The sequence below is a fragment of the Mirounga angustirostris genome, unplaced genomic scaffold, assembly GCF_029215605.1.
Source record: "Mirounga angustirostris isolate CCGP_5_RB_7025 unplaced genomic scaffold, mMirAng1.0.hap1 SCAF_13, whole genome shotgun sequence".
Taxonomy (NCBI): Eukaryota; Metazoa; Chordata; class Mammalia; order Carnivora; family Phocidae; genus Mirounga; species Mirounga angustirostris.
Genome location: NW_026991721.1, coordinates 55974209 through 55987744, shown reverse-complemented (window position 1 = coordinate 55987744; position 13536 = coordinate 55974209). Strand labels below are relative to the sequence as shown.

The window sequence follows — 13536 nt, the reverse complement described above, 5'->3', positions numbered from 1 at the left end:
CCAAGCTGCAGGGTGCTGAGGTGACCTGAGTCTCTGCTCCTGTCCATCAGTTTGCCCACCTGTGATATGGGAATAAAAACCTCTATTCCAGAACTGATATGAAGACAAAATATGACAGGATGTGAAAGAGTTTGGAAAAGTACAAATTTCAGATGGCAGGGACCATTGTTATTGGAGGAAAGCAGTGACTCCCAGGATGAGGGTCCCCCCACCAAAAAAGAAGAACACTCCAGAACAAACAAGAGTCTGACTTCAATAGAGGTAGAGAGATACCTTTGGGGAAATCTAGACCCACTCTTCACTTTTCAGATGAGGCAGCTGAGGCCCAGGGAAGTGTAAGGATATACCCAAGGTCACACAGCAAGGCAGAGGTAGAGAGAGGCACTAGGCCAGGCAGGGCTCTCTTCCTTGCCATCAATTCCCCAGTGAAGGAGAGATGTCCTTCTGAGGCAGAGGTGAGGGACTTACAGGAGGCTGGTCTCCACTCAGAGAGGAAGTTTTCTCCCTACAGGGATTTGCCACGGACCCAAGGGAAGCAGTAGGGAGGGTGCCAGGTCCTGGCTGAATCCTCCCTTTCTCATGCAGTAGTCAATCAATCCCTCAGTGTCTACCATCCTGCCCTATGCCCATCCCTGCCCCTCTCATCTGGACCACGGCCTCCTGCTCCCAGGGCCTGCCAGCCTAGTGAGGCCCAGCCACAGTCCTCTTGGGCCAAGGGGAGTGTGAGTCAGACTAGGTTATCCTCTATTCCTGGGGAAGGTGAGCCCAGGCCCAAGAAGGAAGAAGAGGATGCTGGGGGCTCAAGGAGAGAGAAGCCCCTTCTTCATCAGGGATCTGGGACCAGTGAAGACTAGAGGAGCACTGTGTTTGAAGCTCCTCAAATCTGAATTTGAGTCATTGAAGGTACTGCCATTTTTTGACTTTGACAGTGATCAAAATTAAATCTCCTTCATGACCCATAGAAAAGAAGCAATATTGGGGCGCATGGGTGGCTCAGTCGTTAAGCGTCTGCCTTCGGCTCAGGTCATGATCCCAGGGTCCTGGGATCGAGCCCCACATCGGGCTCCCTGCTCCGCGGGAAGCTTGCTTCTCCCTCTCCCACTCACCCTGCTTGTGTTCCTGCTCTCGCTGTCTCTCTCTCTGTCAAATAAATAAAATCTTAAAAAAAAAAGAAAAGAAAAAGAAAAGAGGCAATATTATCTACCTACAGGGTGGTTCTAGGATTAAATAAAATGAATGAAATAATATTACCCATACATCCAAGGCACTCCATAAATCCCCATTGGTTCATTCAGATGTCAAGGAGCTGCCTTGCATTTAAGTTGGGACCCTGAGGATGTATGGGACCTCACAGAAGCAGGTGGGGGTGGGGAAGGCCCTAGTACCCGGGACAATGGGAAACTTGCCAGACCGGGACAGAGGTGCAAGGCGAGCCCAAGGTTGGATCAGCTTGAAGTCAGAGAGGCGACCCGCTCGCTCTGTTAGGACGGTGGAGGGCCGCAAGTAGGCGTGTCGGTTTGGCAGTGGCAAATCAAGGGCGTTTCCGTTGAAGCTCGTGTTGTGTGTGAGGCCAAAGGGGCTTTGCGAAGGGACTAGGTTTGAAATGGCTCTTGAAGAGATTAGGAAAGCCCTGAAAGGAAGTAAAGGAAATGAAGTCTTCCCAACACTCCCATTTTTTGGTGTTGGGAACTGCTTTACCTGTCCTGGACTCCACGGGGTGGGCGAATCCGGCCGGTAGAGGGCGTAAGAGCCGCGTATCACGGAGCTCAGGAGGAGGGGCGGGGGGACGCAGGGCGGAGCATCGAGGAGAGGGGCCTCCGAGATGGCGGGGGCAGGTGGGGGGGGGCGTGACTAGGGTGGGCAGCGGGAAACGTGAGGGCGGGTGGGGGAGTGGCCACAAAGGGTGGAGCACCTGGAGCGATGTGGGAGGGTCAGAGCTGGACAGGCCGCAGATGTACGAGGGGCGGGGCCTTTGGGGGCGCGGAAGGCTGACCGGGTCTCCGTGACAGTAGGATTCACGGCGGAGGGCCGGGTGGGGGCGTGGCCTGGGCTGGGCGGAGGGGTGGGGCAGGGAGCCGCAAGCGCCCAGGTCGGCCGTGGCGCTCACTGCTCCCCCTGGCGGCGAGTCCCGCCCCCTTCCTGCTGGAAGAGTGTTTCTGGGTGTACCTGAATGTCGGTGTGTACCAGTTTATGGGTCGAAGGTTGCCATGTTGGGGTTCCTTGGGCAGAAGGGGTTACCGCGCAGAAGCGTCTGAACCGCAGTCGGTGCTCAGCCCCGGCTGTGTGTCGGCGGAGCTGACCACACTCAGAGGTTTCGTGCGTCGCAGCGAGTCCTTGGGGGGGCAGCTTGGCCAATGGGTTCCAGAAGGGGTCCTGTGGAGGGTCGCTTCGGTCTGCATGTGCTCAAGCAGTCTTGTTTCTCCTTCGACTCCTCCCCGATTCCCTCCCCCCGAAACCCCGATTCCCAGCCTTGCGCGCGCCCGGAGCCCACCCCCTCTTTTGGGCGCGAGGCCCCGCCTCCCACCCCCTTTCCTCAGCCACAAAGTTTATTTGCAACAAAAGGGAGCGCGGAGCGAGCAGCCAAGAGGGAGGGAGCGGGAGCCGGAGCGGGAGCGCGAGGGAAGGCAGGCAGGCCGGCTGGCGGGCGCGGAGCCGAGGAACAGAGCCCTGGGATCCTGCCCGGACCGGGCCGGGCCGCGATGCTCCGAATCGCCCCGGCCGAAGAGGGGGCCGGCCCCGGGGGTCGGCGCTGAGGCGGGAGGGACCGCGCTGGATGGAGCCGATGCCGCCCGCGGCCTCAGAAACTTGAGCCGCGGCAGATAAAACCTCTGCTTGAGTCTCTGCGCCCTCTCCCCGCAAATCCCCTCACACTGCTGCTGCAGAACCCAGGCCTTCGGACCCCGGCTGCTGCGCTCCTTCGGGGCGAGGGCGCAAGGGGGGGGGTTGGCCGCGGCTCCCCGAGGCCAGCCCCCCCAGAGTGAGTGTTGCCACCATGGCGGACGGGGCGCCCCGGTCCCCGCTCTATCGCAGCGTCTCGTTCAAGCTGCTGGAACGCTGGAGCGGCGGGCCCGGGCCGAAGGAAGAGGCCACGGACACCCCCGGGTTGCGGCGCCGCGCCTCGTGCCGGCCTGCCGCGTCGGTCCCGGGCCAGCCCTCCCGGCGCGTGTCCAAACTGGCGTCGGGGCCTCCGGCCTCCCCCGCGCAGCCGCGCCCGCTCCGCAGCCTCTCGCCGTCGGTGCGCCAGCTCTCCCGGCGCTTCGACGCGCAGCGCCTGGACGACGACCACGCAGGGGCCCGAGACGGGGGCGTCTCCCCCGGGGCCGCGGAAGAAGCGGCGGAGGGCGCGGCGCGCGGCGCCTGGCCCAGCGTCACCGAGATGCGCAAGCTCTTCGGTGGCCCTGGCTCCAGGCGGCCCAGTGCCGACTCTGAGGCCTCGGGGACGCCCAGCCCCGACGGTGCCGTGTGGGAGCCCCCGGCCCGCGAGCCCCGGCAACCGCCGACGCCACCTCCTCGGACGTGCTTCCCCCTGGCGGGCCTGCGTTCCGCGCGGCCGCTACCCGGCCCAGGGACCGAGGGGAGGAGGCGGCGGCAGCAGCAGCAGCAACAGGAGCGGGCGCCGCGTCCGGCGGATGGTTTACATTCTTGGCATAGCTTCTCCCAACCGCAGGCCGGGGCCCGGGCCTCCTGCTCCTGCTCCTCCTCCATCGCCTCCTCCTATCCTGTCAGCCGCGGCCCGGCTGCCAGCTCCAGCGAGGAGGAAGAGGAGGTCCCGCCGCCGCCGCCGCCCGGGGCGCAGAGTCCGGCCTACCACGGAGGCCACTCCTCGGGCAGTGACGAGGACCAGGACGGTGAGGGCGGCCACCGCTGGGGAGGGAGGCCGGGACCCAGGCCTGGAAGCTCCCTCTTGGATAAGGACTGTAGGCCAGACAGTTATGGGTTAAATCTGGGCAGCATGGATTCAGCTGAAGGAGCCAGGAGTCCTGAGCCCCCCAAATCTCCAAGAGCCTCTAGTGAGGAAGGACCCCGGGAGTGGGGTACTGGCTCGCCTCACTGTGGACCAGGTCCTCAGGAGGGACTCCGGCCCATGTCTGACACTGTGGGGGGAGCTTTCCGCGTGGCCAAGGTGAGCTTTCCTGCATACCTAGCCAGCCCAGCAGGCTCCCGCGGTAGCAGCCGCTATTCCAGCACGGAGACCCTCAAGGATGAGGACCCATGGGCTAGTCGGGGTTCTGGGGGCTGGGGCATGTACCGCTCCCCTAGCTTTGGAGCTGGAGAGGGGCTCCTCGTAAGGCCCCAGCCTCGAACCCGCACCAAGGGACCTGTGGGCACCACGAGGGCATTGAGAGATGGAGGACTGGAGTTGGACAAAAGCCGGCAGCGGAAGTCCTTGTCGAATCCAGATATTGCCTCAGAGACCCTGACGCTGCTCAGTTTCCTTCGCTCAGACCTTTCAGAGCTCAGGGTCCGAAAGCCCAGTGGGCGCCCCAGTGACCTCGGGAGCGGCCCCAACTTAGATGGCAGAGACTCACCAGCAGCAGGTGGCCCCAGGGCACAACTTGGACCCACGCCTGCCCCAGCGTCACCTGGCACCCGTCCCACACTCAAAGACTTGACGGCCACCCTTCGGAGGGCAAAGTCTTTTACCTGCTCTGAGAAGCCCGTGGCCCGCCGCCTATCCCGCACCAGCGCCCTGAAGCCCAGCTCCTCTGAGCTCCTGCTGGCAGGCCCAAGTGCCGAGGAGGACCCACTGCCCCTGGTTGTCCAGGATCAGTATGTACAAGAGGCCCGTCAGGTTTTTGAGAAGATCCAGCGAATGGGTGCCCAACAGGATGACGGAAGTGATGTCCCCCCTGGAAGCCCTGTCTGGGCAGGAGACATGACCCAAGGGCAGCGGTCCCAGGAGGAGCTCTCTGGCCCCGAGTCTAGCCTGACAGATGAGGGCATTGGGGCAGACCCTGAGCCTCTTGTTTCAGCCTTTTGCAGCCTGGGTACCACGGGGGTGTGGCGACCCCTTTCCTCGTCTTCAGCCCAGACCAACCACCATGGCCCTGGGGCTGAAGATAATCTGGGAGGGTGGGCCCTGGTGTCCCCTGATACCCCTCCCACACCAGGTGCCCTCCGACGGAGACGCAAAGTCCCTCCTTCAGGCCCTGGTGGGACTGAACTGAGCAATGGAGAGGCAGGTGAGGCCTACCGGTCTCTGAGTGACCCAATTCCACAGCGCCACCGGGCTGCCACCTCCGAGGAGCCCTCTGGGTTCTCCGTGGATAGCAACCTTTTGGGCTCGCTGAGCCCCAAGACAGGGCTTCCAGCGGCCCCAGCTGTGGACGAGGGCTTGACCAGTGGCCACAGTGACTGGTCTGTGGGCAGTGAAGAGAGCAAGGGTTACCAGGAGGTTATTCAGAGTATTGTTCAGGGGCCTGGTGCTTTGGGGTGTGCGGTGGACGACAGGGTTGCTGGCAAAGCCCCGAAGAAGAAATCTCTGAGTGACCCCAGCCGCCGTGGGGAGCTGGCTGGGCCTGGATTTGAGGGCCCGGGAGGGGAGCCCATCCGAGAAGTCGAGCCCGTGCTGCCTCCATCTAGCAGTGAGCCCGTTCTTGCAGAGCGGCGGGCAGAACCAGAAGAACCCAGTCCTGCCAGGGGCCGGGCACAGTCTGAGAGGGCCCTACCCAAGACCCCACCTGCCTCCTCCACTGGCCGCCGCGACTTCCACCTTGACCCTAAACTGGCTGATGTTCTGTCCCCACGGCTCATCCGACGGGGTTCCAAGAAGCGTCCAGCCCGGAGCAGTCACCAGGAACTGCAGAGAGAGGAAGGCAGTGAGGACCAGACCAGCAACCTGTCACGGGCCCGACCATCCTCCAAACACGTTCGCCATGCGAGTGTGCCCGCCACCTTCACACCTATTGTGGTGCCTGAGCCACCGACTACTGTTGGCCCCCCTGTGGCTGTGCCCGAGCCCGTGGGCTTCCCGGCCAGGGCCCACTCCACGCTGCAGGCACCGTCACTCGAGGATGTCACCAAGCAGTATATGCTGACCCTCCACGCTGGCGAGGTTCCTGCCCCGGCACCAGTGGATATGCCCTGCTTGACTCCTGTTGCACCGCCTTCGGCTGAGGCCAAGCCCCCTGAGGCAGCCCGGGCTCCAGATGAGCCTGCCCCAGCCGGCCAGTGCTGCAGCAAGCCACAGGTGGTGAGTCCTTGGGGGGGGGGGGGGCTTTGGGGGGGGGAAGAAGGGCTGTGGGCGCTGACTTCCACAGGAGCCTTTTGAGTGTGCTCATTGGGTAGGTGCCCAGGTCTGAGGGTGCTTCCCTGGTCCTGGGAGTGCCCAGGGAGTTTTAAGGGTGTTAATGACCCAGGGCTCCTGTCTACTCAGGCCCGAAGGCTTCTGCTGGTGCTGATGTCAAAGGTTCTCGCCTGCTTCGAGGTATTCTGGGTGATAATTACAAAGGGTTCTAATCTAGTCCTTTAGCTGTTTCTCGGGGATTGGTTTTAGAGATTCCTATCTGGTTCTTTTTTATAAACACGCAAGGAGGTGGTGAGGGTCTTTCCTGAGTCGTGCTGCCCTATCGGCCAGACCCCTTGTAGGATGTTCGGGCTTGGGGCCCACAGTTGACATAGGTTTGTACTTCCTCATGTGGGCCTCCTGCGGCAGATCAAAATGTGGGTCTGTCCCCGAGCCTGGGAGAATTAGAGCGGTACAGGCATTACTTTACGGAGGAGCAAAAAAGACTCCATAAAGTACTTTGGTAGCTCTGGCCTTTCTCTGTGCCTCAGCCTCCCCATCTGTGAAAGCAGGGGCTTGTGGACAGGGTCCTTATGTCTCCATCCAGCTGGTACTGCACAGATTTGGGAGTTCACAGGTTGGAGTTGAGGCGCTCTTGTGCCTGAGGTCTGCCAGCACTTCTTCTGATTAGAGTGGGGGCTTTCAGGGGAGAGCAGGGACAGAAAAGAGGCTGCCCAGGCTCAGCAGACAGGGGCCTGGAGAGAGTTTGGGAGTGGCTCCAGCCCCCACAGGCAGGGCTGCCGCTGTGCAGAGGGTGGGGGCACTGGTCCCCCATCCCTCCAGCTTTCATCTCTCCCACCCCACCCCCTTCCTGGTGACTCTGAAGTGCTTCCCCCTTCCTCTGCCAGACCCCAAGCCCCAGGGACTCAATCTTTCTTTCTTTCTTTCTTTTTTTTTTTAAAGATTTTATTTATTTATTTGACACAGAGAGACACAGCGAGAGAGGGAACACAAGCAGGGAGGAGTGGGAAAGGGAGAAGCAGGCTTCCCGCCGAGCAGGGAGCCCGATGCGGGGCTCGATCCCAGGACCCTGGGATCATGACCGAGCCAAAGGCAGATGCTTAACGACTGAGCCACCCAGGCACCCCAAGGGACTCAATCTTTCTGAGGCCCCCACTTCTGCCTTCAGATGTCCCTGGAGTTTTGGCTGTGGGTTCCAATAGGTTCTAGGTGCCATGATGCCCCCGCCTCTGAAATGGAAGCTCGGTTTTGGGTTTTGGGTTCTGGGCCTAGTGTGGGGATGGCTCAGGGTTATTTCAACCACGGCCTACACTCCCACTATGTTCCCTGCCTGTGTGAAGAGCCTGGAAGCCCTAAAGCCTGGACTAATTTGGTCACTCCCTGTTCCCAGCACTCTCACGGCCCCTCTGAACTCTTTCTTTGTTTCTCTTTCCTTGTCTCTGTTTCCCCCTTGTCCTGGCTCTGGTGTCTCTCACAGAGGCCACAGAGAGAGCCAGCAGGCAGGGAGTGGGGAGACTGGAAATTTTGGACCTATCCTTCCTTGTGAGAGCCTGGTGGGACAGCTCTGATTGCCCCTAACGCCAGTGCCAGTTGTCTTTCGAACATAGGGGTGGGGGAGGGCAAGGGCAGCTCCTGCCAGGGGCCCCTTCCCCGGCTGTCTTTCCCACATAATTATCTCCTCAGGGAGCCTTGAAGGCTAAATTAGGGAAGAAGGCAAGAATGAACCAATGGACTCAGGGAAACTGTGGGAGGGGGGTGCTCCTAAGAAGAAGCATTGAGACTCAGAGAGGAGGTGGGAGTTTTTGCAGAATTGGCTTTTGGTCTGCCTCCCTTCGTATTGTCCCCTTGTCCCACCAACTTCAGGGAGAGGCTTAGCCCCCTCCACCCCCAGAGGGCTATGAGGTGGGGCATATCTGCTCATAATACAGGCTTCTCCCTGTCCTCAACAGAGCATCTCTCCAGCCTCCAAACCTTAGCCCACTCTAGTCCTCCCACCTTTCTAGACCTAGCTTGATGTTCCCTCTTGCCTCGTAGAGAAAAGAACTAGTAAGTCTATATTTGGAAGAGCAGGGTTTGAGCCGAGGCTCCAGATCCCTGTGTGGCCTAGGATCAGTCACATCCCTGCCCTATACCTCACTTTCCCTTTCTGTAAAATGGGGGTAATGGTTTCTGCCTGGCAGGCTCTTGTAGGGTGAGTGGATGGTGTGATCACTCCCTCCCTGGGGACAGGAGAGAGGGGGGACAAAACAGACTCCACTGCCCCAGCTACTTCTCAGTGACCAGCCGTGGCCCCTCCTCCCTGTCCCCTGCTGGTTTCTGAGCACAGGGCTGGGCACTCTGAGCCTCAGTATTACCTGGTGGACTTGAATTGGCTCAGAAGAGAATCACTATCCCCTAATTCCCCAACCCCCTCATAAAGCCTGGAAGTTCTCCCATCTACTAGCCCAAATCCCCTCTGCTATACCCTTCCTTCTGCCTCCAGGAAGATGGGGAGCAGCTGTTCACCCCCTCGTTATGGCCTTCGTGGAAGAGACAATGTTCCCTTGTTTCGGGCCTGGGGCTCCAGTCACGCTCCCTGGGCTGTGGGTGGAGATGGTGTGGTGTGAGCTCCAGAATAAGAAGGGAAGAGAAGAGGCTTTCACACTTTGCTGATGAAGCAGAAACCAGGCTGAACCCAGCCAGGGGCAAACAAGAGAGGCCCTGGGGGGTAGAGGTGGCCCCTGACCCAACCCCAGGCTTTGGGGAGTCCCTCAAACTCGGGTCTCTCCCAACCCAGAAGCTGCATTTGCCCTCTGCATGGCATATCCCCATTGTGAGCAGGTGGCCTGGGTACTAGGCCCGGCCCGGCCTCTGACTCGCTCTGAGACCTGGACAGAGTCATCTTGGGCCTTGATTTTCCCATCTGTACAGTGGGATGTTAGACACCCTGGTCTTTGAAGCTCTGAGGGAGGACAGCCTGCAGAGTGGTCAACGGAAACAGGAAGCGTTGGAGTGCTGCTGGAAGAGAAAGGAAAGGCAGCTCTGTGCAACAGCTGTGAGAACCTAGGAGCCCAGGGAATAAGGAATAGCTCGTGGTCATTTTATTCTCTGAACACCTGCTTGTGTTTCCGCTGGGAGCAGGCAGCAGAGCCTCCATGCCCTGCGCCTGCCGCACCCCTTGTCATTTCCACTTAGACCCGCAATAGCCTGGATGATAGACTTCTTTCCAGGGATTCCCCTACCCTGGCCTTAAAGTACAGAGTCTTATAGCCCAACTTTCTTTCCTCAGGTACTGATACTCATTTGACAGCTGTGACAATTCTAGCCCAGAAACAGGAAATGACTTGTGTCTCGGAATCACAGATGGATTGACTCACAGGATTTTAGCATACTGGAATAGCAGTAACAGTGGCTAAAATTTATTAAGTGCTTAGTGTATGCCAGATATCTGAATGTTTCATTCTTCAAGTGTAAAAGCTGTGAGAATCTTCCAGTGCTGAATTCTTAGAATTGCAGGCTGGTAGATTCCTGCTGAGTCCTAGAATGTCAGTGTCTTAGAGGTGAAGGAGCCCAAGCAATCCCTGTTTCTTGGTGGGATTGGCCTGCCATCTAAGTAAGGGGGACAGGGTCAGGGGGGAGTTGGGGGGGTCACCCGCATACCCCTAACAGCCTGAACACCTTCCTGGTGGTTATTTAATTCACTGGGACCTGGGGGTGGGATGGAAAGAACTTTGAGACTCAGAAAGGAGAATGCTGCATCTAAGGTCACACAGCTAGGCAAGGCACAGCCAGGCCCAAGCACCAACCCCCTGCCCCAGCAGACATGCCCACCCCCCACCCCCAGCTTGCCCAGCCAGCTCCCTGCCTTGCTGAGGAAGGCCTGGGTTGCAGCTCTTCATCACCTTTCTTCTCTCTGTGTCCCCTTGGCTGTGAACCCATGGGGGCGGGGGTTCTCTCCTTTCCCTCCTTGGCTCTTTGCTCTAATTTTTCCATGGAAACTGGTTCTGGGAGGGGAGGCAATCAGGACATTTGGAGTTCTGTGTAGTACCAAATATCTATAATTAAATGTCTTGTCACCCAGTAGGAGGGTGGGATGGAGAGGACAGGCAGAGGGCTGTCCCTTTCTTCTGTTTATTCCCGCCCCCCCTACTCCTTCCTAAGGGTCCAGGACTATTGGAGGGAGTACAGTCCAGGAATGGGTCCCCCCCCAAACATGGAAGAGTTGGGGGATGGACCAGAGTTGAGTCTGACATTTTTCAGCCCCACATTTCTGGGACGAGCTAGGTTTGGGATGCTCTGGGCTGCTGCTAATCCTGTCCCCAGCACCCTCTCAGTGTAGGAACTTGCCCCTCCTGCTTCCTTCCCCTCCCCCCCATCTGTGATCTCAGGCTACACATGCTGCCCTGCAGCAGATGGAGGCACCCCCAGGCCAGGGGAATCAGACACTCAGAGAGTTCAGAATCTAGAAGCAGACCAAAGGGCCTGTAGGATGTTGGGGAATCGGCCTGAGGGCTGGCAGGGGAAACTTCTTGGAGGAGGCTATGCCTGGAGCCTGGCCTTGAAAACTGGAAGAGTTTGTATAGCCAGAGAAGAGAGGGAGGGTTCTAGGAGGAGGGCACAACGTGAGCAAAGGCTAGGAAGTAGGAAAGACATGGCAGGTTGTGTGTGGTAGGAGTTTCAATCGAGACGTGGGTGACCCTTGATAGAGCAATGCATTCATCCCTTTAACAAATACTTACTGAGCTCCTGGATGCGCTGGGCACTCTCCCAGGTCCTGAGGATACAGTAACAAACAAAACAAAGGCCTGGCCTCATGGAGCTTCCAGACTAGTGAGGAGACCTGTGTGTAAATGGATATATTATGTGTCAGGGAGAGGTAGGGGCTAGAGAGCAAAAGAAAGCAGGTTAAGGGAGTAGAGACTGACAGGGAGGGAGTACAATCTTAGATCAAGAGGTCTGGGAAAGCCTCTCTCAGGAAGTAAGATCTGAGCAGAGGCCTGGAAAAAGTGAGAGAGAGCAAGCCAGGTAGCCATCTCAGGGAAAGAGCATTCTGGGCAGAGAAGAACAGCAAGTGCAAAAGCCCTGAGGTAGAAGTGTGTTGGAGAAATTATCCAGAGGACTGTGTGGATGGAGCAAAGTGGGAATGAGGTCAGAGAGGTAAGGGAGGGTGGGAGTGGATCAGGGTGGAAGCAGATCTCATAGGCCAATAGGAGGACTCCAGCATTGACTTGAAGTGAGATGGGGTAGGCCCACAGTGACCTGATCTGACTTAGGCTTTACTAGGTCTGCTCTGTTTGCTCTGTCAGGGTAGATTGCAGGGGCCCAGGGTGGAAGCGGGGAGGCCGGTAAGTAGGCCACTGGAATAATCTGGGTGAGAGCTGATGGTGGCTTAGGCTGGGACCGAGGTGGTGGAGTAGTGGGTTTCTGCTGCAGCGCAGAGAGTTTTGTGAGGGCCTGGACCCCAGCGTTCCAGGTGAACACAGAGCTACTGCGGCTCTCAGAGCTGGGCAGTGTGTGAGGGGTTGATTAGTGTGGGGAGGGGGAAGTTGATAAAGGCCCCAGGGTGTCCTGGGGCTGTAGGCTACACTGACTGCCCCTTGCAGACCCACACTGGCTGGGCTCAAAGAGTAGGAGGGTGGAACCACCACAGGGCCCTAGTGAGGAAAGCAGCAGCGCCATGTCCCACTGCTATCTCCTCTACAGCCACCACGACACCGATCAGCTCCAGCTGGCATATCTCCTGGGACAGGGAGCTCACACCACCCTAAGGTAACTCTGTCCCTCCCATCTGGTCCTCTAGCCAGGTGGGCATTGCCATGGTCCCAATATATGGATGAAGAAGCAGGTCCAGAGTAGACAGAGGTTTGCCTAATGCCCTGTGACTCAAATATGGGATTTGGCCCCAGGTGTCCTGGCTCCCAGGCCATACACTGGTCCCACAGAGTTCCCACTGAGCAGAGTTGGCTAGAATGGCAGTGGTAGGGTGGGGGAAGGGGGAGCCCATGTTTCCCAGAAAGGCTTGAAGCCCTGGCGTACTTATTGGGAAATGTGCCCAGGCAGCCTGGCGCCTTGCTGGCACGCCCTAAAATGGGGGCTCTGGGTCCCCTGGGAAGCGAGAGCCTTTTGGAGCCAATGCCCCTGCCTTGGGAGTTGATCCTCTCCTCCCATTTCCACCCCAATCCTCTGGGGCATTCCAGGGGTGGATCCAGGCAGAGGACAACTGCCAGGCTGCCAGGCCCTGGGCAGTGAGTGAGCCCCAGCTGATGACATGCAGGGGCCTGGGGCCCCAGCCAGGGTGTCTGAGCTCCCAGAGGGGTGTCCACGACCACCCCCTCCAGTAGCCAGGGTCACCAGGGATGACTTGGTGTAGCACATGAAGGTCTGCACTAGGGATCAGGAGATGGGGTCCAGCCTTAGCCTCTCCACTTTCCTGGTGTGTGGCATTCAGTAAGTCCCTTCCCCTCAGAGCCACAGATTCCTCCATGCTCTTGGGCACCAGGATAGAAGCTCCCCCCCGCCCCCCGGGGCTGGTGGAAGAGGCACTAGCTTTCCCGAGTAGGTCTCAATTTGTAGACTGAAGAGCTGGCAGGTGGGGCCCCATTCGGCGGCTGAGGAGACTGAGGCTGAGTGGGGCTGGGCCTCACCAGGTCTGGCCCCTGAGGCCTTGCCCTTGCCACCAGCTGCTGTTCTGGGCTCCACCGTGCACACACAGATGAGGCCTCTGCCCACCCGGGTGGCAGGCTGTGAGGCTCAGGCTGGGGCCTAGCCCCAGAAGTGGTGATGCTACGGCCACCAGGATTTTTAAACTTTGTCCGGGGCGTGGGGCTGCCGCGTGGCTCTGAGACGCTCCTAAGTAGGGAGAGACTGAGGGGGAGTCTGCTTTGGCACCTGAGGTCAGAGGGACATGAGTTGATTCCAGTCTAGGTTGGCAGATGGGTGGTGTATTGGTCTCCTGTTGTTGCTGTGGCAAAGTACTACACACTTAGGACTTAGAACAGTACAAATATTATCTTACAGTTCTGGAGGTCAGAAGAAAAGGGTTTCACTGGGCTAAAAATTAAGGTGTTAATAGGGCTGTGTTTCTTCTGGAAGCTTTAGGGGAAAAGCTGCGTCCTTGCCTTTGGCAGCTTATGGTATCTGCTGGCACTTCTTGCTTCGTGACCCCTTCCTCCGTCTTCAAGGCCAGCAGCATCTTTCTCTCACCTGTACGTCCTGCCTCCCTCTTGTGAGGAACCTGGTGATTACTTTGGGCCTGCACGGATCAACCAGGATAAGTTCCTGCTTGCAAAATCCTTACTCTGCAAAGTCCC

At 58.6% G+C, this 13536-nt stretch overlaps 1 protein-coding gene across 4 annotated transcripts in view; it reads left to right on the top strand.

The window, feature by feature from the left end:
• Positions 1–2163: 2163 nt before the first annotated feature.
• Positions 2164–13536, top strand: part of ARHGEF17 (Rho guanine nucleotide exchange factor 17) — a 56361-nt gene continuing 44988 nt past the window's right edge. For 3 of the 4 annotated variants that reach the window (XM_045894391.3, XM_045894390.3, XM_064576949.1), the window contains exon 1: positions 2167–6193. In XM_045894391.3, coding sequence (XP_045750347.1) covers positions 2993–6193 — 3201 coding nt within the window. In that variant the 5' untranslated portion in view covers positions 2167–2992. Of the gene's footprint in view, positions 6194–13536 lie in introns of all 4 variants that reach the window. The other variant, XR_010406990.1, reaches the window with a different exon arrangement.